Source organism: Pavona decussata, unplaced genomic scaffold (genome assembly GCF_977016875.1).
Source record: "Pavona decussata unplaced genomic scaffold, jaPavDecu1.1 SCAFFOLD_135, whole genome shotgun sequence".
In the NCBI taxonomy this organism is placed as follows: domain Eukaryota; kingdom Metazoa; phylum Cnidaria; class Anthozoa; order Scleractinia; family Agariciidae; genus Pavona; species Pavona decussata.
Genome location: NW_028145548.1, coordinates 204,392 through 227,188, shown reverse-complemented (window position 1 = coordinate 227,188; position 22,797 = coordinate 204,392). Strand labels below are relative to the sequence as shown.

The 22,797-nt window shown below is 40.9% G+C and overlaps 2 protein-coding genes across 3 annotated transcripts in view; both read left to right on the top strand.

Annotated features, from left to right (window-relative positions):
• Positions 1-22,341, top strand: part of LOC146467472 (protein unc-79 homolog) — a 44,622-nt gene extending 22,281 nt beyond the window's left edge. Inside the window, exons 20-39 of one of the 2 annotated variants that reach the window (XM_085125759.1) lie at positions 407-590; positions 1,768-2,181; positions 3,833-3,925; positions 5,010-5,355; positions 5,948-5,986; positions 6,522-6,637; positions 7,481-7,566; positions 7,826-7,990; positions 8,852-8,917; positions 9,027-9,137; positions 10,244-10,348; positions 10,777-10,854; positions 11,199-11,291; positions 11,853-12,025; positions 16,974-17,160; positions 17,686-17,733; positions 18,362-18,490; positions 19,422-19,499; positions 20,396-20,443; positions 21,891-22,341. In XM_085125759.1, the coding sequence (XP_084981885.1) occupies positions 407-590; positions 1,768-2,181; positions 3,833-3,925; positions 5,010-5,355; positions 5,948-5,986; positions 6,522-6,637; positions 7,481-7,566; positions 7,826-7,990; positions 8,852-8,917; positions 9,027-9,137; positions 10,244-10,348; positions 10,777-10,854; positions 11,199-11,291; positions 11,853-12,025; positions 16,974-17,160; positions 17,686-17,733; positions 18,362-18,490; positions 19,422-19,499; positions 20,396-20,443; positions 21,891-22,043 (2,712 nt within the window). In that variant the 3' untranslated portion in view covers positions 22,044-22,341. The remainder of the gene's footprint in view (positions 1-406; positions 591-1,767; positions 2,182-3,832; positions 3,926-5,009; positions 5,356-5,947; positions 5,987-6,521; positions 6,638-7,480; positions 7,567-7,825; positions 7,991-8,851; positions 8,918-9,026; positions 9,138-10,243; positions 10,349-10,776; positions 10,855-11,198; positions 11,292-11,852; positions 12,026-16,973; positions 17,161-17,685; positions 17,734-18,361; positions 18,491-19,421; positions 19,500-20,395; positions 20,444-21,890) is intronic. The other variant, XM_085125760.1, reaches the window with a different exon arrangement.
• On the top strand, positions 13,132-14,890 carry LOC146467473 (BTB/POZ domain-containing protein 3-like). The gene has a single exon (XM_085125775.1). It carries the CDS (start codon positions 13,383-13,385, stop codon positions 14,727-14,729), a length of 1,347 nt encoding a protein of 448 aa, XP_084981901.1. The 5' UTR covers positions 13,132-13,382; the 3' UTR covers positions 14,730-14,890.
• Positions 22,342-22,797: the final 456 nt, after the last annotated feature.

Genomic DNA, 22,797 nt, shown 5'->3' with positions numbered 1-22,797 from the left:
CCCGGGGAAAGCAGTATGTGTGTGTGTGTGGGTGGACGGAGGTGGAAAGTGGGGTAGGGAGAAATAAAATAATAATTCCAAATAAAATAATAGTTCCAAACGTGTGGAACAGAGACAAAATTAGAAGGATTTGTATGAAGTCATTAGAGCTTAAAAATACTAATATATCATTCCCTAATTGCAATAAGATGATGATTTTTGGCAAGTAGGCATTTTTCATCATGCTCTTTCAAAATATCCCAACAAATCCCATAATTTCGGAAATTTAGCTTTTGCGACGTCATCACTTTAGTATTTCCAAGAAAAAATGCTACGCAATATCAAACGAAGAAAAGGCTTCCTTGGCGCCAGGCCTACACGAATGTTACTTATCTAGTCCGAATGGTCTGTTTTTTTTTTCCCGTAGTATCCTTTTCAAGAAGATGCTCACAAACGAGACACAAAGAACCTCATACATGTAGTACTCAACACCCTGGAAGCTCAGGAGCATGCCTGCCAAGGGCCCAAGGAGGGTTTCCCAAAACGAGCCAGTGTGGCGTCCTTATTCGGGGAATCTCTTACATTGGGAGGAGAAGTGACCAGTCGTTCAGGTAACAGACTAAATAATTAATTGTTGGATCCCAGAAACAGATGTTAGAACAACCACGTTCTGTTCAATGGCTTTCATTTGAATGGTTACACAGACTCAAACCTCAGAACCTCTTTGTACAACATAATAGACAACACCAGAGGAAAGAACTAAAATATGTAAAATGCGATATGGTTTGACACTGACTTTAAAAAAAGTTAAAAGCAAACGTTTTGTAAAAAATACTGAAAGAAGTTTCGACCTAAGAGCTTAGGTCCTCATCGGTTATGACGGTTTGAAAAAGCGTAACAATGAAATATAAAAGTCCAATTTTAAAATTATAAAAGTGCTTGGCGGCAAGAAGACAGCAAATGGGCCATTTCCGAGTTGTTGTGAACCTCATTATGAAAGCGAGGCTAAGTGTAAAGTTTTTATTATGGAAAGTAGTTTTCATTCATATGCAAACACAACTAATTATAATATCAAAAGCTTTGCACTTAGCCTCGCTTCCATAATGAGGTTCACGGCAACTCGGAAATAGCCCACTTTGAAAATGAGTGATGGCCTGAGTCGAGAGTAACTGCCCAAGCGATTTTGGGATTGTTTGGGGGACGCAGAATGCAATGATAATAGCCAACGTCCCACAAACCTTCCCACAATCGCGTGGGAAGCTACTCTCGACCCAGGCTATCACTCTTTTTCAAACTGGGCAATGGCCTATTAACAAAGGGAAGCGGAAATGTCAAGAATGTCTACGTGGTCATTCTCTGCTTTAGGATGTTACTTATCTATTCCGAATGTGCTGAAAGAACTGATTTGTAGCTTTCATTTCAGTGCTCATTGATTGAGATTTTGTCCAGACTCAACTTTCAGACAACCTTATAAAGCAGAATAACGTTATTTATTTATTTATTTATTTATTTATTTTTATTACAAAAGTAAACTGATTGTTTTACCATGGGTGGTTCGGATTAAACCCTGAATTATCGCCATTTAGGTGAGCGCTACTGAGAACTGCTTCACTGTCGTACTGTTACCTTACAAACCGTTCTCAAACGTAGTATAGTAAAAGAAAATGAGCTTTGAAAGCAACACATTGCCTTGAATTTGGCCCTTCTTAGTTAGAGGGATACCAAAGCTAATTTCTCGTCTAAAGTATTTGCACGAAGCGAAAAAAAATTATTCATCATTCCTTCCAGAAACGCCAGGAAGCCCTTTGTCCCGCCGTCCTAACACTGACAGACAGATGTCTTTACCAGCCACAATCAAATCACGCGACGAAGACGACAAAACAAAGCGATTCCCAGAGAGACAAATATCGTCTCCCTCAGCTTCCAGCACCGGAAGTAAGGCGAAGGAGACGATCGAAGAAGAGAAGGAAAAAGACGAAAAACAGTCGGAGACGAACGATAATCTCCGACCAATCTCCGAGGTTCGACTCGTTGACACCGGCGAGGTGAACTATTCAGAGCGTCTTCTGCCTTCCAGTACCCCGATCCAGGATCCCCCGGCCTTTACAAGGCGCGTGGTCCCGGGGACTAGCCGAGACGAAGATAAAGATTGGGAAATTCGCGGAGAAGGACTGTCTAGGACCGAGTCTAAGGGGCGGACAGGTACGGAGAAATTCAGCCATTCTTAATTTGTGTTGTTTTCATTTTACGTATTCTTTTCACACGGCAAATGGAAATTTGAAAACTCGTGTCGCTATACTCTTAAAAGTTTTGAATACTCGTGGTTTCGCTCGGCAGACCTATACAAAGATGATATTGTTTGGTGGCAAAACAATTCGTTACCGTATCCTTCTGTTGTTGTTATTTTTTCTTTTAATTACTGCTTGGCAAGCGTACGTTCACTCACTATTCACTTACTATTTACACGTTACAATTTGTTGGCCGATTTATCTTTTCCGTTGATGTAGTGCGGAGGGGGGAATCGACGTGATGAAAAACATCTGTAGTACTGCCACAGACTTCTAAAGATTGATTTGTCCGCTCAATAATAATCATTGTCAAATTGCTCCAAATTGGCCCGATTAATTGTTACGTGCAAATTTGCCTTAAGTTTGCCAACGCAAAATTTCCTTGGAGAGATCTCATGGAAAATGTTTTCTTGTTCTTATCAATAGTCTGCCAACGTCTCTGACAACTTGAGTATGTGGCCTTCTGGGGGCGCCTTTTTAAAGGCACGGAATGCATTAATAATTATTGCGCTGATAATGCTAGGAAGCGAGACGTTAAAGAATTTCTTTTGGCTACAATAAACGTCAAACATCATAACGATTGCGATAAATTATTTCTTTAACACAGGTAAATTTAAACCCTGGTTAGTGAAAGGAGTTTAACTTGATAATTTGAATGATAATGAGGTTCACAGCAACTCGGAAATGGCCTATTAAGTTGAAACTGGCATGCGTTTACATTGCGCCTTTTTTTTCTGACGTTTCGTTTATGAATCAAATTTTATTCAAAATGTCAACTAAACTTTAACTTCAACTACTGTGTATTGAATTTATCATTACAGTGTCATGCGCAGAAATGGTCACTTTTAAATAATTTGCATACGTTCGTGACATCTTTCCAATCAGAATCCGAGGATATTTTTCAGTAAACCAACTCAAGTTCACTTGCCTGACAGCTGGCAGTTGGCTTTTCTCACAGTTATCCAATCATAATCTGAGTTTAGCTCCAGCAACTTACTCAAGTCCAGTTGTGGTCTTCCGTGACAGCTGTCCTCGAATTCTGATTGGATAGTTGATTTCATTTATTTATGCGAATAAATTAGAAGTGGTTTTCTTTTGCGCGTGATCCTGAAGCGTTGGACAGATTAAGTATCGCGTTCTTCGGGAAGCAATAATGTTATAAACCTGATGCTTTTTTGTGTAGCTGTAAGGGTGAAAATTTCCTTCGTAAATCCGACGTAAACTCAATAAAATCACGATCCGGAGTTTAATATTAGAGAGGTTTACGGCAAACGGTAAACGTGAGAAATGACCACGTGACGATGTTTATCCTATATTTGCCGCTTCCTGTTTTCAGTTTCTCTGTCAAATCAAGTAGTTTTGCGTTAGCATCAAAGGCCAGAATTAGTTTGCACTATTCTCATCTTTGTACTCTTTATTTGAAGAAAACATAAACGCGAAACCCACGTTAGCCGTTTGCCGTAAACGCGATTCTTAACCAACGTGCAAACGTGATGCTCAATTTGTCTGTTATTGATGAGATATTTTTGCTTTAAAACGTTCTAATATTTCCACTGTTATTTCAGCTCGTCCGTTGTCTTGGCGAGTACGACGAAAACATCATAAACATCGTTTTTTCAACTTTTCATTTCATTTTAAGAAACCACCGCAGTTGACTGGTTAGTAACCACATCTAGATTAACATAAACTTTAAAGTTTTTTTAAAAATAAAGTCAAAAAGGGCCATCCTACTCATTTACTCTGTAAAATATTATTAAAACCAGGAAGATTTGCGAGGAAGTATTGTGGTTTATTTCCATTCAAATCCTTTAAATTTAACTGAGAACTTTGCTGTTGTTAAATATAATCGGTTAAAAATAACACAAAGCAGTCAAAATTACGATATTCTTCTTCTGATTCATTTATGACATAATTTCTTTGAAAATTGCTGCAAACACAAATTACTAAAGTGGTCATTTGTGAATGAACGTAATCTAAGGTCTGAAAAGATGGGTGAAGATTTTGTAAATCCTAATAAATGAAGATTTTACAATAATCATTGGAAGTCATAAAATAAGAGCTTGAGCACTGCCCTCCCACTAGTGTGGCCCGGGTTCGATTCCCAGTCTCGGCGTTTTATGTGGGTTGAGGTTGTTGTTGGTTCTCGTCCTTACTCCGAGAAGTTTTTCTCCGGGTTCCCAGGTTTTCCCCTCTCCTAAAAACCAATATTTCCAAACCGCAATTCGATCTGGAATCTGATGGCCACAGGTTTATCAGTCGTAACAGATAGTCTCCCTTGCAGCCGTTCTTTGTCTCGTCACGCCACGCTCCTCCCCTGAGAAGGAGGAGCGTTGCGTGACTTGACAAAGAGGGAGACTATCGTAACAGGCTGTTAAGTGTCACTCTCGTTAAAACAAAGTTAATTTAAGTTGATTTATAAGGGGGAGGCGGCGTGGCCTAGTGGTTAGGGCGCCGGACTTGAAATCCAGAGGTCCCGGGTTCAAGTCCCGCTCTGACCACTTGGATTTGTTTCACGGTAGCCTCGTTTTAGAATCCAAGGTCACGCTTTGCAAAGAGCCAACTGGTTTGCCTCCCACCATTTGGGATGTTTTACCATATGTTATGTTCAATTTGTATATTTATTTCAATGATTTATAGCGTCCCCAATTAACACAATAGTGCTAGATACTTCGACACTTAAATAAAGTCATTTATAATTTTATATTTATAAACTTATTGCTATATTTTTTAATGACTTTCCAGTATCCATAGACTCGGACACCAGCCGAGACGCACGAGAACTCGACGTGAGCAGATCTGGCAGCTTAGAAGGCTCGGTTTCCGTTAGCGAGCACCGAAGGGGCTCAAAGGCCAGACTGGTCCACAGTCTCTCCACACGGTCTTTTGACAGGACCTTGGACGCAAATGCTGATAAAGAGCCTCCTGATAGAGACCTTGATCTCGACTGGTGCCCTGATTGCGGGGTCTCGCTTGAGCAGTTTGACGAAGAGACCCTTAATTTGTGCATTGTGGTGCTGTCCACTTTTGTGCATCAAAGCCCCTCTATGGCAATGCCTTTTCTGCTTCGAATGCTGGAGTGCGTCGCAAGGTATGTTTTCCGATTATCTTCGGTCTCATGGGAGTGTCGTCAATAATCGGCGTCGCAATATCTTCGATGATCTTCCGTTGATTCATAGAAAGCGTCGGACTATGTTCGGTAATGTTCAGGGCCCAGTTGTTCAAAGCCCGATTAAGCTAATCCTGGGTTAACGTGAACTTTGATTCGAGTATTAACTTGTCCATAAGGATTCGTCCAAAAGATTTTTGTCCCTAAGTTTTACCTTAGACTTTTTCTTTACCGTTAGCTTAAAATGAGCCTTTAAAATCATTTTTAATGTGTGAGACGAAAACCTTGGTTAACTTTTAATCGTGGATTAGCGTTAATCGGCTTTCGAACAACCCGGCCCAGGTTATTAATAGAAATCTTCGAGTTCCCTTCGATGATCTTTAGGTCTCTTTTCGAATATCTTCGGTCAAATTCACAATTTCTGAAACTGATAAATTCATAAAATTGGACGGTCCTGTAGTGTAAAGTTTAAGAAAGAAAAAAAAAACTGGGGGTGGGGGGGGGGGGGGGGCGGTGGAGGTCTGACAAATTTCGTTGGTCTATGTTTATTTAACAGGTGTTTTTAATTCCGCAGGAAATGTGTATATCCCTTGTTTTCCTGGCAAGAAAACAGGTGGGCATCCTAGACTGCGTTGCGTATTCTTCTATGTAGTTGTTGGTTTCGATTATAGCTTGTTCCTGGCTTTTGGATAGTGGAAACTACGGTAAAACCAAACCTAGAGCTAGCCTGTGTGGCAGGCACTAGAAAGGGGTAGGGAGAAGGGAAATCGGGCACGCGCGCGATGTGCAGGGAAAGTGTTCGCCGCGCGTCGCGCGCGCGCCCGACTTCCCTTCTCCCTTCTTCTTTCTAGCGCCTGTCACGCAGGCTAACCGAGAGCGAGAATTGAAGTCAGGCGCGCGAGGACTCACGACTGAACAATTTCGCGTTTTGTATTAGCCTTCGCACTTTTGGTTTCTCGCAGTCCACCCAGGCTATACCGAAGGGCAGATTAGTTAGATTAAACAGCTGCAATCTTGGATATTTATAGCGCTGCAAGCGGAAATCTGCTGAAGACGGCTTGAAGGGGTGTGAAGAGCTTTTAAAATGGGGAAAGAGCGGGAGGGATCAGTGATATTCCTTAACATGTGCTATTGTTTTGCTGGTGCAGTAATGTGCTTATTCCTGGTTCAACAAGAGAAGTGTCGAAACAGTTTCTGAGATGCGTCCTGATCAAACTTGCACCTAATGGCATCTTCTCTGAGCTGTTTAGGAGCAAATTGAAAGGTAAATATTAACCTTTTGTGCACGCGTCAACTCGATGGTACTAGCGAATTCGATTTGATAGTTAACCTTTTCATCTTCCCCTCTCCTGACCGCTAACCTGAGTCTCAGGCCTGATACTCAGGCTGCCCGACCGCCGACTCTCGCGCTGCCACACTTTCGCGTTCCCTGAAAAAAAGAACGCCCGATCGCAGATTGTTTGATAGATGGTACTGATAGCCGACACGCAGGCGCTCTTGATTGTTTCGGGTGAACGGAGAAGCCGAGAATTACGAGCCGTCGAGCAAAGAGAGCCGAGGGGGGGGGGGGATAGGTCCCTTGGAGCAGGGTCCTACACTTCTACACTTGAGAGCATACGCTGGTTGGCGCAAGTTGTTGGAATTTCCCTACCAAGTCTTCAGTGCAACGCTAAATAAACAATAAACGAAAGACAACAGAACTTGGTAATTTTAAGCCACTCACCTCTTTACCCTGTAACCCCTAATATCAAAGAAAAATTCTCCTATCTTGTCCCCGTACTTTTCGTATAAAAAATACTAAGGGGAAGTTGTTAAAATATCAAGAAAATTCACCTTGGGTGATCATATTCTTATCTGTCACCACCTCAGGGGTTGAATAAGTATTGATATTACAAGAACAAATTTGAGGCTTATCAAACTGACCCTTAATCCTGTGTTCCAGAGTTCAAGTCCGCGGTCATGCTAACGTACCTGCCATCTTCCTTTTACATGGAAATCACAACAGTACATTTTTGCTGTATGGGTTTTTCATTTACATTGTTATCAGTTAGGTACGCAATAGTTTTTGATGCAGTGATTGAGTGAGGTCTATCTCTTACTGTTGCAGACGACACTCTACTAAAGGCTGTTGCCATCTCTTTGAACGATTTTTCGTCCTTTGACCAGATGTCTCCGGTAGCCTACTTACTAGAGGTACGCTTCACGTGCAGTATAGGTTCATAGCTTTCAGCAAACCTTATTTGAAAAGTTGAACTCTTTCATGAATTCCAAACTTTTCTATTGCTTCGGGTTTGGATGAGATCTCTACGAAATTTTACTCTTGTTTTTAATTTAGTGTGATGAATCTATTCATAAACCTGGCTTTTGTTGTTGTTGTTGTTTAGTTTTTAATGTCGCATTAACAGCGAACTGTGCTTTTCACTGAGCGATTGAACTCTTCTTTCTGTTCCAGGACATTCTAGGATCCAGGACTCTCAATGACCGCGTGCTCGTGTTGCTAAGCAACATGAATACATATCTTCAGTTTGCCTCGCGTGAGCCCACGAGCGCTTGGGAAAGTCAGCTGTCCCACTTTGAAGCGCTCTTTAGAAAGCTGCCGTCTGTGCTACCTGAGAATGTAAGCTTCTTATAACAAACTGAACCAATTCCAGTAAACGCCTTACTTGATGTCTCCAACAAGCCCCGCTTGTTTCGCAACAGCTCAATTGCGAGCTACTTGAAATACTGACTAAACTGGGCAAGTCCAAATCTGTATGGAACTCTCCAGACGTTAACATGGAACACCAAAGGATTGAATTTACGTGAATGTTTCTCAGCGATACTTGTAGTTTTGTCTTGTTAAATTTAGCCATTAGATCAGTCATAGAGAATAGAAAGCAGTGATGAGTTTTTTGTTTCAGCAGAGATTGAAATTATAAACACGCGGTGTTTAGGTGACATAGATCTATTTCCAAAAATCAAAATACATTTTTTTCTCTAAAGGCCATTTTATACCTGAGACTTTTGATGTCACTTTTCTCCCACTTCACTGCAATTTTCTCGCGAGAGGCTTCGACCACAAATCCCGCTGAAATCGCAGTTTTGCACTAGCATCTTGAACGCGGCACTGAAAAGTTGCATTACAACAAAAAAGCGATAAAAATTACACAAAAATCGATGTGTTGACCGGCCATAGAGACCTCGAATTTGCTGGCCACAGTGAGCCACTGTTTCCGTGTTCGTCACTTTCAGGAAGTCTGGCGTCACATTAGAATGGAGTGCTTCTGTTTTGGACTATTGGTCTAATCATTTCCTTTGGAAATGTGATTTTCCTAAACCTGCATAACCAGCTAATGAAAATATCATATACTGCTAATAATAAAAGGCGATAGTGCCTCGAAAGAAACACTCCATTAAGGCATTTCAATGATGACTGAACCAATCAAATGTGGCTGTTCTATGTTTATCTATGATTATTTATATTTTAATTTTTTCACAGTGCGACCTTACACCTGCCCTTCGCATCATGTCTGCGATTCTCAATGCAGCTAATTCGTCCTTTAAGGTGAGAAAAACGGCAGAAGACAGAATTTAAACATCGATCTTGAAGCTGTTTTCAGCCGCGTTTTTCTCAGTGATTCCATTTTAACAGTATACACTTTGTTTTCTTTCAGATCTTGTTACCTTCATTCGCTCAAGTGATTAGTTACGCCATCAACAAATGTTCCTTTCAGCTTCAGGATTTGCTAGAACTGTGCGTCAGATGCACAGAGACTTTCCCAAAGGTTTGTTAAATACCCCGTGCACAGCTGTCCTCTCTCCTAAAAGAGGAAAACGCTTGGCTGTGCGTAGGCTTGTTTGTTAATTTTCAGTTGGTCATTCTTAAGTTGGTTAATGCGTCCCTTGCCTTCTCTACGAGTAGCCGCACCCACCCCCCGAGAAAAATCGACACTTCCCCTCCTTGAGAACAGCCTATAGTCTACTAGTACAGTCCTGGCCAAAATCTTCGGGACGGAGGCCTCTGTGGGGAGAATCTAGGCATGTTTCCATTCCCCCTACCCCCTTACAATGTCGATTAACAAAGACGAATCTACGTTTGTGATACTCACATGTGTTAATGCTCAACGCTAAGTAAGGGGCGAGGGGGGGGGGGGGGGGTTACATCAATAAGCGGTATACAGCAAAGAGTGTTGATTCTGTTGAGGCAAAGTTTAGTGGATAAAACGTTCGAAAAGATCCAAGAGTACCTTACTCAATTGGCCAGGATTGTTGTTGTCAGTAAATTTGAAGTTGCTATAAACTCATGCTCGGAGACCAAGAGGCAGATAGTGAGGACGAGAAAAAGTCAGAACGGGCGGGAAAAAATCAGACCCCCCCCCCTCCCCCCGGGTCTCCGAGGATGCTATGAAATTGGCGTGGCTCTCTTAGTTACTTTACTAACTTATTCGCTTATTCGATACTTTCAGAAAGGAATGCTGTTTTTTTTTTCTTTTCCCAAGATTAAGCTACGTTATCGTAACGTTCTTCGGTAGTCAGATTAGCGATTTGTGGAATGAAGGGATAGTTTATTGTTATTTTTGTGTGTCACACCGAGTTCGGGAGTCAATGTAAATATAAATAAATAAATTTGTTTATGGCCGCATGATGTTGCTGAAACAGCGTACCTGTCAGCCGTGATAAGACCAAAGTACCGCTGTTAGGAACGCCCCAGATGCTGCTAAAGGTCCCCTCTAGATTTCACTCTCAGATGAAGAAGGAGCTATTACCAGTATTTCACTTTCTCGCTCTCTTTGATCATCCAAAGCATAGCGCCCAACATTGTCGGTTATATGACGACTGTACTTTGGCCAAGTAAACAAAAATGCTGTTTCTGTTTGCTTAAATCTTGTAGGAACGTAACAAACTGTTTCTGACCCGAGCTGTTGTGTTGGAGCTTGTACACGCGGTCAAGTTTCGTTCTTCGCTTCCTGACGCAAACCTCCAGTCTGTGTTACAGGTTAGTGATTGTGGTTTCGTGCAGCTACGCGGTGAGGTTTAAATGTGTTCTTAAACATGTTGTGATTATCTAGACCCACGTTCAGTTCTCCTTCCGTGTTAGAATAAACAAGAAACGTCTTTGACTTCGAACGGCCAGGATAGAAAGGAACTCGAACGTGAAACAGTTTGGACGATCTTCATTTCACTTTCTTCCTCGATTCTTTGATGCAATTGGTAAAAAATTAATTCCAGATCGTGCTTGGTTTAGAATTCATTTCACATAGTAGTCTCTTTGCTGGTCTCAAAGAAGCAATTAATGTATGTGCACGCTTCTTAAATAAAAAATTAGCAAAGGTTAGACTAAAAAAGAAAAATACGGAAAATCCTGATAATATTGTCCCTATAACTGAAACAACAAATATATTTTTTTTTTCTCCTTCCTCCCAGTTTGTAGCTGTGGATGCCGGCAGCAAGATCAGTTTCGGAAGCGAATCGAGTAATGCTCCTTACGATCTTCCATTTGGGGTAAGAATTGTGTCTTTGCCTTTTTAACACAAAACCAAAGTAATAACCCTGGCCAATCACAAGCAAACACAAACAGGCAATTAGCCAATAAGACTCGCTGCAAATATACATGTCACCAGCGCCAAGCGCGGGAAAACGCATGTGAGCGAGGCACGATTGGTTTTGGTTTTGCTTCTCATTGGTTAAGAAAATGGCGCGAATTGTGGTAGCCAATCACAGTTCGTAGTAAAGCAAAACCAAAACAAACGAAAACAAGCGGGAATTACTTATGATACTCAATTGAAAATTGCTTCAGTATGACGCCTCTCTAACGTTGCCCTTTATTACATTCTCTAACCTTATAGTCACGCACTCGAGCCCTTGATTGCATCCATCAATACATTGTGGAAGCGGTAGAGTTCATTAAAGACTGGAATTTCACCGCCAAATCGAATAAGGTATGTTGAACGTTCTTTCAGAGGATGGGTAGACCTGTGAATTTATTTTATCTTAATTTTGCGACCACACATTATGTGACTAATTTCTCTTCTCGCCATCTATATTTCTTCTTTTGTTTGTTTTAAGGTGTGTGTGGGTGTATCATGTGATTTTGTCATGCAATGAGTCATTATGATGTCCTGCACTTCCGAAACTATTTGCAAAGAACTAGCTGCTAGCTCGAAAACCTTGCGGTTATCTAACTGCTAGGCATTGCCTCATATATAACATATTCAGTGTAAAATGCAATTGTATATTCTGTATTTAAAGTTTGTGATAGATAACAATTTGAAAATTCTGAAAATGTAAGGAAATGTGAAATAGTTGTTGTTGTTGTTGTCGTTGTTGTAAACTACCAGTCTGATGCAACGGGCAGGTTCTCTATTTTTTTGTCTCACACACACCGTTGTTGCTTGACACCAACATCAAAATCGCTGTAGTGAAAATGTCTGGTGTTCTTAAGATAGATGACTGAAAAGGAAGTGGGGAAAATAACAAAGAATTCTTATCTTTCTCAACAGGAAAACCGTCAGCTGAGCGAACCAAACCTTCATCAGACCACCCTGCCGATTGACCTGAAAGCAAGTGTGTCCCAGCTAGTCGCTTTAGAGCTCACCAAACATTCAGATGATAGTAAAATACACCATAAAGCACTGGCCTGGCTCAAAACTCCCCCCACAGCATCCCAGTTAGGGTGAGTACAAATCTACTCACCTACCTCTCCCAGTATAATGTAAAATACACAGCAAAGTATTGGCATGACTCAAAACTCTCCCCACATCATCCCAGTTAGGGTGCGTACAAATCTACTGACCCTCCTCCCCAAGTGTAATTTAAAATACACCGCAAAGTATTGGCATAGCACAAACCTCCTCCCCACAGCATTCCAGTTAGGGTGAATACAAATCTACTGACCCACCTCCCCAAGTGTAATTTAAAATACACAGCAAAGTATTGGCATAAAGCAAAACTCTCCCACAGTATCCCAGTTAGGGTGAGTAAAAATCTACTTACCACCTCTCCCAGTGTAATTTTAGATACACAGCGACGTATTTGCACGTCTCGAAAGTAAGGCAAAAGATTCACGGCATGAGAACCAAATTTTTCTTATAATATTAACCTATTGTGCCTGAACTTTGGTGGGCCATGAAAGGCTCTCAGCTTGAAATCTCATGCCACACCGTTGCAAACTGAATACGTTTTGTCCTGTTAGTTGCGTGACAACTCCCTGACGGTCACGTGTCAGTCCAAAAACAGATACGAATGACTAGAAGGTCTTTCTCTTTCTCTGTTCTCAAAAACTATACATACTTGTAGATAATTTCTGTTGCTTTTAATGCTGAAAAACCAGCGACAGAAAAACTTCGGTTCTTTCTAATGAAAACAAATTTGAAAGGGCTGAAAATGAGAGGCATTTTTTTCTCGTGATTCGACTGGACTCAACTTGTCTCGGTCGTGAACTTCACTCAGTCTTGCTACAAGACGACAAAAGCGGTTTTGCTTGTAGCAAGAGTGAATTTCCTGCCCGAGTTGAGTTGTGTCGAGTCGAATCACGCTAGAAAAATGCTTCTATTTTTTACATCTCTTGTTAATTTGTTTTTATATGGATCATTGAATCTAAGTTCCACATGACATTCATTTTTCATCATTATAAAAAGCGACAGAAAGTATCTACAACTATATATACTTTAGTTTTTAAGAACGGAAAAATACCTATGGATCTGTTTTTAGATTGACGCGTAACCCTCAGGAGCAAACAAAACTGTGCGGACGCCAAGTCCGCGGACCTCCAAGTGACCCTAGGCCTTGTGACCAAGACTCCGGCTCGCTTGCCACCTGACTTCCGGTCGCTGCTTATGAATAAAGACCAATCACAACTATTATTTTATTTTAATTTTTTTGTAAAATGAAATCAAAATTAATGTTCCTCGTGGTTTAAGGTTCGAACCCTACGACAGGACAAACAGACCTTTTAGTTTCATTCGCAAATATTACAGCGGCACGCGGGACAATGCTAATATAATAACTGCAGAGCAAACTCAGCGGTAAAGATGTCGACATGTGAGACAGACAAAGAAAAATCCCCGCAGGAGGCGACAACCGAGGAGAAGCGCTTTTGTGCCCCATGGAAAGTGAAGTCATTTGCAGAACAAAGCAGCCCCTTATGGAACAGCTCTTTACTTTCCGATGTGGAATTTTCGTTTCGAGAAACAGCAAAGAGTAAAGCCGTAGTTGTGCCAGCTCACAGCTCTATCCTCGCTAAAAATAGTCCTGTTTTCTTGGACTTGATAAAGAGCAACGCGAGAAAGGAAAAAACGGTGATTGAAATTGCCGATTGTGATTCAGAGGTTTTCAAACTGTTTCTTTTGTATCTGTACAACGATGACTTTGAACTCTCAGCGGACTGTTTACAAGATGTATCGCGTTTAGCGACAAAATATTCCGTTTCAAACTTGGTTGAAAGATGTGCCAAGTTCGCGGAGAGTGTTCTGTGTGTTTCCAACGCTTTCGCTATTCTGCAATGTGCCGAAATTTTAAAGGACGAAAAGTTGCAGCAACGTTGTTGGAACATTGTGGATATACACACGAATGAAGCAATTAAAGTTGAAGGTTTTTTGAAGATTGACCATGATCTGATGTTGAGATTTCTACAAAGGGACTCTCTTCGATTGCGGGAAATAGATTTGTTTAACGCGCTCTGCAACTGGATTGCTTTTCAGCATAAAACAGAAAACCAAAACTCCCCAATTGAGCTAGAGAAAGAGTTGTATTCGCATCTTGTGGAACAAATTCGTTTTCCTCTGATGTCGCAGAAAGAATTTGCCGAATATGTTCCGCAAACGAAGTTGCTCTTGAAAGACGACATCATAAACATGTTTTCGTATTTCAGCTCTGTGCCTAACGTCGACCTCAGATTTTCATGGAAGCCAAGAGCAGTTACACTGACGCGTTGTCGCCTGTTTCCTGCATCCCGCAAGTGGTTCATGTATTCGGGATCCTGCCCGGAATATTTGACACTCACGAGTAGTTCTCCTCTTATGTTCTGTGGCGTTAGAATGTTCGGGAGCGAAGCCGGCAAATATTCAGTTTCTCTAGAACTCTACACTCAGACTAAACCTACGGATATTTTAACAACAAAGAAGGGAGTCCATGAGTCCGAAAGCGAAATGCTGAACGGTTATTTCGGTTTTGATGTGTTTTTCGATAGACCAGTTCTGTTGAAAGCGCATACGCCGTACACTTTGAAAGTCGTGCTGGACGGACCTCCATCTTTTTATGGTTGTCATGGTTATACAGAGGTGGAATGTGACGGGAAGACAGTTTATTTATCTCGCGAGAACTGCCCTGTGTTTTCCAGCTTCCGGTCCGGACAATTTGCTGAGGTTATTTTTATGTGAATTAGCTTCAGTTGATTAAGATTTGTTTCATTATCTTTTTGAAGGCTCTGAAACAGCCGGATAAGTGTATAATATTCGCGCAATATTACCCACGCAGAGAATTCTTCAAAGCTTAACATTAATCGTTAACCCCCCCCCCCCCCCCCTTGCTTTCTCCATCATCATTTCATTTGTTACCACTGACTTCATGATATCCAAGTAATAAATTTGTTAAACAGCGATGCAAATTATGTTATGTTTAAAAAACGAGCAGTAGTGTTTTGTCGGATTTAAAAACACGGGGCGAAGCCGAGTGTTTTTAGACCCGATAAAACACGTGCTGCGAGTTTTTTGAACGGCTTTAAAATCTGTGATAGATTTGGGGTAAATTTGGTCTAAAAAATAGGACGTAAAGTTTAGCCGTGTCTTTATCAGATCTAAAGACACTCATTAAACATTCATTTCTTTTGTTATTTCTTTATGAATTATTAATAAGGTTTTAAAGAGAATTTTTTTCATCATTTCATTTGTGATCTCTAACTTCAAGATCTGCAAGTAAGTCCCCAATAGTAACTGCGTGATTTCTCGGTAGAATGTCAAAACTTGTCGAAACCTTCAGATCATAAACTGAAATGAAGGGAACGATCACCAAAGATAAAATTGTAAAGCGTTTTCATCTTGAGTAATGTTGTTTTAGGCATTTTTGACACATTTTATTTTTAACGTAAAATGGTAAAATGCGCTTTACAAATGAATAATTTATTAAATTTATTAAATTCTCCCAAAGAGTACTACAAGAATTCCCACTCCGGAAGCTGTAATCAGACAGGAACCAATGTCTTATTGTAACGCATTTTGTTCTCGTTTTCCACGTTGTAATGTTAGCTCATGCCTATAGACCAGTTGTATTTTCAATTTTCAAATTGTAACGTTTGTAACGTTAGGCTATGTTTTTAGGGTATCTATTGTAAATGTTTTAAATTGTAACGTCTCTTGCCACAGGGTCAATCTCAAACATACCCTGAAGAAGAAAGGCCATGCCTTTTCCACGATTGAAAAAATATACTTCCCTGACCGTGAAATCAGCCTTGCTCTCTTTTTAAGATTAAGGGATTGTGGGATCTTTGAGTCAGACGGATGAACATAGCGCCGACGAAGTACACTATCGGTAATTTTTCAGGGTAGCATAGCTCCTTGTAAATAGTTTTTACCTGAAGGAGTATTTTCTATACAAGTGACTACCGCAAAATACATTTATTCAGCGGCGTAATTTCCATCCTTCCACTCAAACGATCTCATAATCCCTCACTCGTGCCAGTCTCCCCGCAGTTTCTAGAGTGGGGAATTATTTGAAGAACAGTGAGGAAATATCATTAAATGTATGTTGATATTGTAGCACGAAATTCTCAAAACAACTCTTACGCTTTAACCCCAAAAATTAAAAAATCGTATAAAGATACCCCCATTGTTTAGCTTTGAGGCGGTCGGCTCAAATTTCGTTTCAGCCGTGTGGATTAATTGGGAGTTTAAGAAGCTCCTACAGCCACAGCAACAAGAATGTCACAAAGCAATATGGTTTAATGACCAAAACAAAGGCTTTGCACGTGCGTTATAAATTTTGGTACATTTCTTCGGCGTACTCGGTCAAACAACGTGAAATGATCAAATGCAATGTTTTGTGGAGAACGTGAGCACCTGATGGTAAATTTTTCATTCCCTTTCTCAACTTGAACACCATTCCCGTCTGTTTTATTACTGGATAGTTTTGCCACGTTGTAAAATTTGAACGAATTAGAATAATCGCGAAGTGGTACAAGTAACACGAAATTATATTCTCAAGTGATGTTTTCCGGGTTGTTTCACTCCCGAAGTAAATTTTTAACTTAATTTTAAATATATGTACGGAAGCTTTCCCACGTGAAGATTAATCCTAAGTCATTGTTTCTCAGACTGTGAGCACGCTTTTGCTTGTCTCGCACGAACGGCGAATTACAAAGCAAGCCATCGGTGTTTGGCCTGTCTCTCGCTCCAGGCCCTACTGGCTCGCTTCGGCGTTCGCCAAAATAATAGCAGCACCTGCTTGCTGTTTTGATTCAAACAAGGCTCAACTTTTCCTAAAATGGCTTAAAGGATCCTTCTGTTGTATTACGTGGGCATTTTCTTGTTATGAAAGATTGTCCCCTTGACACAGGTTTCACGCTGTCACAGACAAATTTTTCTCTAATTTTGCTGCTTTTTTATCTTTCTTGTACTTTCTTACACTAGGCGTCAAGAATTGTTAGATTGCGTGACACACATCCGTCTGTTGGCATGGTTACTGCATGGCTCCTTGTCACACTTTGTACACTGTCGGCATGCTCATGTGAATTGTCACCCGGTCAAGTTTGAGGAGAACACGCATATTGCCGACTACGTCCTAATAATTCTGTTTAGCTTTGCAGAACAACTTAAGGTGAGACTTTGACAGACATTCCTGTCACGTGACTTGTGTGTGATTTGGTTCGGAGAATAAACGTGGCATTGATCCCCGGCTAAAGGCTCCCTCATAGTTGCACAACAATAGCACAATTCACGTTAGCGTGACATTTTCAAACATGCACTCCCCATTCTTCTCGCGGGTCTGCCGCGAACCACCAATCTCCAACAAAACAGCCAGGTACGCAGGCCAATGTGTTGCGTACTTTCGCAAAAGACTGTAACCTATGATGTATTAGTGTACCAGTGATGTATTTGGGAAACCGGACAAACTTGGTGGAAGTGTATTCATGAAGGGAGACGGAGGGATTGCCACAGTTCTTGCTAATAGAAGAAGATTAACACCTTCCTGGCAAGTCTTTGGACCGTTGACCGATATTAACGTTTGTCAATTAGAATGTAGAAACGGAAATTATAAGAACATTAAGTCACTCAATTAAAGCCCGGAGTGTAAAGCAGATTGCATTAAAAACATCGAAAAACGTTTCAATTTGTTTTTCAGGAGCCTTTGAGTAAATCTGCCCTATACCATGCGTTTAACGTGTGTGAGGTAAGTTCATCATGTGCTGACGTAACACCTTTCATCGTTTTTCACGCGATTTAGTTGACAATTATTCTTGAGCGCGCGTTGGATATGAGATGATAGATAACCAACGCAGCGCGTAGCAGTCGTTTTTTGGTAATACGAGTCCACTAAAAACGAATGCGTGGGAGGCTATAACCGGTTGGGCGTCAAGCATGTTGTTTGGCACAAATTCCCAACAGACATTTAAAACTTGTTTCTTAAGTGTCTTTTTTCTACTTTATTTTCTGTTAGCACTGCAAGCGATAATTAAGTTAGTTACTCTGTCATGACTGCTCTGTTTTAAAGAAAAGTCTAGCAGTAAAATAGTTTAGAACAATAGCCCATTTTACAGTTGTGTGCTAAGTAACCTGGCCTTTGAGTTGAATCGAGAATGGAGTTGATTTTGCTCTGCTACAAACCTCACTGTTTTTCATATGAAAATCATGTCGCTTTTATGCTATTTTGCATTTACATTTGAAAAGCACTGAGGTTTGTATCGAAAAAAAGTCAAATTCAGCCTCGCTTTGACTCAAAGGCCAGGTCACTAAGCACACAACTGTAAAATGAACTATTTGACTTTTGGCGCCCAATGTTTCATCTGTCATCATTTCAGTTATGGACTCTCTACTGTGATCATACGACGAGTCCAGGTGAACCTTCAACCCAGGCTACCTCGATTGTGATGGAATTCTGGGGTAAAGTGACGCCTGGAATATTGCACCTTCTGACACAAGCTAAAGAGGTGAGAATTCCTTTAACTGTTTTGAATTTATTGGCCACGTTGTGCAAAATCCTTGAAAAAAGACAATGACGGTTGAATCCCGATAACGAAAGTTCTAGTTAGTTGAGTTCAAGGTAAGTAGGGTTCGTTCAGTTCGATTCCGAGTTAACCTTAGCTTAAGATATAGAGATTCTAGACTTGAAATACTATGTATGAAATTGATGTATTTGAACGGCGGATAAAAAAAATTAATAAATGAGAGACAATCGCCATTATGTATCAAACTGAAACAGCTGCAAATAGAAACCCTGGAAAAGATTTTGCTTCGAACGGCATTTGAACCCGTGACCAGCTCTCAGTTGACTTGATAGAGCACTGCACCAGCATCCCAACAAAGGTCACGAAGATTCCGTTGTACACGCCCCGTGGCGCATTACCGCCGGTTAGCTCAGTTGGTAGAGTACCGGACTACCATGCCGAAGGTCGAGGGTTCAAACCCCGGCCGGATCAACACTCGGGGTCTTTAAATAACTGAAGCCGAGAAAATGTTGCGTTTGTAATGACATCTGCAAAAGGTTAGAATTTCCACTCTTCTTGGATGAGAACGATAAACCGTAGATCCCCTCTGACAACACTTGTTCCTAATAATCTCATTATCTGTGGGACATTAAAGAACCCACACCGTGTTTGAAAAGAGTAGGGGATGTAGTGGTGGTCTATCTCCATCTCTGGTTTCTGTTGTCTTTCCCATTCATGTGTGGGTTGGGTGAGATCAAAATATGGACTGATAGCGACTGCCAGTGGCGCCTTTACATGCTGATGTCCGATCTCACCCCACAGAAGAATTTTAAATTGCCATGAGACTATGTGATATGTGGGATATAAAAAATGCATTACCAAAAATAACTGGATTGTTGTCGTATTTACTATAAGTTACTTTCCTTATTTCCAGTTAACACTGAGCGTCAGTCATCACTTCTTGAATTTAATTGAAGCTCTGCAAGAATGCAATTCCACCCCACTACCCAAGGTAAGCATAAAGCTGGCCAACGTAAATGACGCTTCTTGGCTCAGTTAAGCCTGCGCATTTAGTCTGGCTGGATTTATAGTGCAAAGTTCGAGAAGAGAGCCGCTAAACTAGTTTGGAGGAAGACAGATACTGGTTCAAACTTTGATCTCATGCGAACAGTGTTTTCAGCTCTTGAGCTACGGCTAATGTGGCTCTTGGCAAGACGGCAATTTTGAATTCTAAGGGTTGAACATGAGGAACATGAGACAGTGAATTTTTTTTTGTTTTGGAAATTGTTTGTTTAAATTCTTTGATACAAATTGTTTCTTTAGTTGTAAATAGTTGATGGTATATAGCGGTTGTCAGCTGAGTGTCGTGCAACCAAAACCAAAATAATCCGTCAATCTGAACATCAAATATGGCAAATTGTCTTACCCATTCCCACTAAGACACCAACACATTATCACCAGGCATAAGTTTGTATTTTTTTGTCAAAGAACTGATGGTATATATGTACCTGCCTGGTGTGTCGTGTTGAAGAAGCTTAGAAGTAGCGAAAGTGCCCGTATTGGCGAGATTAACGTCGTATGAAAGTTCTCAATCTTTACGGAAAATCTTACCGTTTTCCGTATGAGCGGATGTGTTACTGAGTTGGTAAATTTTCGAAAAAATCCTCGGGCTTTTAGCCGGGACGGAGCCAACAGTAAGTAAAGTGGGCACGACTCTACACGTCAATGTGTCAAACGCGGGAGAACACAAGTGAGGAATCAAGAATGTTCTCATTCGACTTCTAATTAGTTACGAAAGTGGCGTTTGCGTAGTAGAGCGGAACCAACTGAATTTCTTTAGATAATCAATAAAACGTCTCTGAGTCAATCTACGTTTAATAGTTGTTTTTCTTTTTTTTCTTCTAACAGCTGTATCCGATGTGGTATCCTATCCTAACTTACTGCTTTTCCCAAGGGGTAAGAACAAAGGTTGCAATTAAACTGACATTGTTAAGTTATTTCTGTTTCAGTGACTTTGTATCAATTCCATATATTTCGTCTTTGACTTAAATGTCAGCCCAAAACGCTGGGACTCGTCTTACAGTCATAAAACGATGGAACCACTCTTCTTGTTTATACGACGTGAATTGATAGATCGAATTGTTGCATGCTACTGTCGAAACGTGTTTCACGGCCAGTAAAAAGGTAAAGTCGCACTAGAGCCTAAGTGGCGCACACGGTCGGAGTTTAGCCCGGTGTCTGTAGCATGAAGCAACTAGGAGTATTTCTACTCCCCCCTGGATATGATGCTAGTTAATCGCAGGGTTACCCCCAGCAGTATGTCACCAGTACCCATTTATACACCTGGGTGAAGAGAGACAATGTGTAGCAAAGTTTCTTGTCTAAGGAAACAACACAGCAATGTAGAGACCAACCTGGCCTCGAACCAAAGACCCTCAGATCTTCCAACCGTCGGATCGAAACTCCAACGCGCTGACCACCACACCACCGCGCCCCCACGCTTGAGGAGGAGACACGGATTTTTTAGCTGAATTTGTGTCTTGCTCTTTTTAGGGAAAGTGTCACAGATTTAGCGTCATTTCAAAAACCTAAAACGTTTTTTTATCGACAGAGCCTTAGGCTGACTTAACGCTGACTTAAACGTCAGCCTAAATTACAGGGACACCTCTTGCAGTTATGAAACGATGGAATTATACGGCTTGAATTGATGGATCGAATTGTTGCATGCTACTGTCGGAGGAGGAGGAGACGAGGATTCTTCAGCTGAACTTGAGTCTTCGACTTGTCCCTTTAAAAGGGAAAGTGTCACAGGGATTTAATGTAATTTCAAAAACCCAAAAACGTTTTTCTATCAACAGAAACCTAAAAAAAGTAATGATGTGACCAGAGAATTAGCTCTGTAGATTGAGTGTTAGCCCTAGTTAGGAAATGGGTGACCATACGAATCGAGCCCACGACCTCCGGATTTGATCGTCCAGTGCCCTAAGTAATCGTCTAGTTTGGTTATAAATATTACCACCCCAGTCGATTAAACTGTCAATGGATGTCTCTGGCCAGAGATGTACTGGATCAGAATGGATTGAAACCCGAAAAAAGAGTTAGGCTAACCTTTTCAAGTTCTCAAAATGTTTCGTTTCCAAAAGGTACAAGAACAGATCATGAATTGTTCCTTTCAAGAATTTAGTTGATTTCTTTTTTCCCGGTGTTCTAGCATTATTTTGTAACTAAGTAGATGTACAGTTGTAGCATTTTCACAACACAAGAACAAAAATCTTTATAACGCTTCCCCTTCTAACCACTTTGGATTGACTGGACACTCCCAGAGGACAAAAGTTGATCCCCTATGATGTATTCTTGTGAAGATTTTTCTTTCTTCTCAAATTCTTCATTTTTGTCGTTCCAGCTCTCACAAGCTGCACATGCGCGTTTGCGTAAAGTCCAGTCTCGGCGACGGATCAACAAAGACACCAAATCAGCCTTGGCCAAGTGGCTCAAGCAACTGCAGTTCAAGATGGCGCTCACAGAACAATCGCCGGACGGCTCCTTGTTTATTTAAAAATCAGTGGCGAATCTCGAGGAGGGGCCCAGGGGACTCAGTGTTTAAGACAGCTATGAATTTGCCCTAGAAAAAACAAATGTCATAACTGGAGAGAGTGTACAGTTTATTTATAATACAATATTTGCAGACTGAACATTACTATAACCAGTATCTTCAAAAGTAACATCATTTACTGTAAGGCTATATGACAGGTAGCTTTATGGTGTCTGTAAACGTGACGGTTTGGAAATGAATGACCACATTTTATGCCTTGCGTTCTCAACTTCAATAAACCTGCTTTATTTGAAACAGTCTATTTGTTTGCGCGCTCTTTCCGAATACGTTTCGTTGGAGGAAATGGTGTTTATTTGAAATTACATAAATTTAAGGGGCCGCATTATCAAGGGTGAAGAAGGGGTGTGGTTGGTTAGTCGAGGAGATCAGAAACAAACTGTTCGTCTCGTCATTAGTCAAACAGGGTTGTGCTGCATTCTTGGTTTTGCCAATAGCGAGAACATATTTTAACACCAGGCTTCTTTTAAAAACATCTCATTGAATTCAATCTCTTGTGAACAAACCTTAAGGGATTGAGAAAGGTGATATTCACTTCACTATGACAAATTCAATGTGCTGTGTTAGATTGGCACCTGATTCCAGTAGGATTTCGAGAAGGTCTTCGCTTGAGGTAGACGGTCACTTCGGTGTCACAGGGATTTAGTGTCATTACAAAACCCCCAAAACGTTTTTCTATCAACAGAAACCTGAAAAAAAA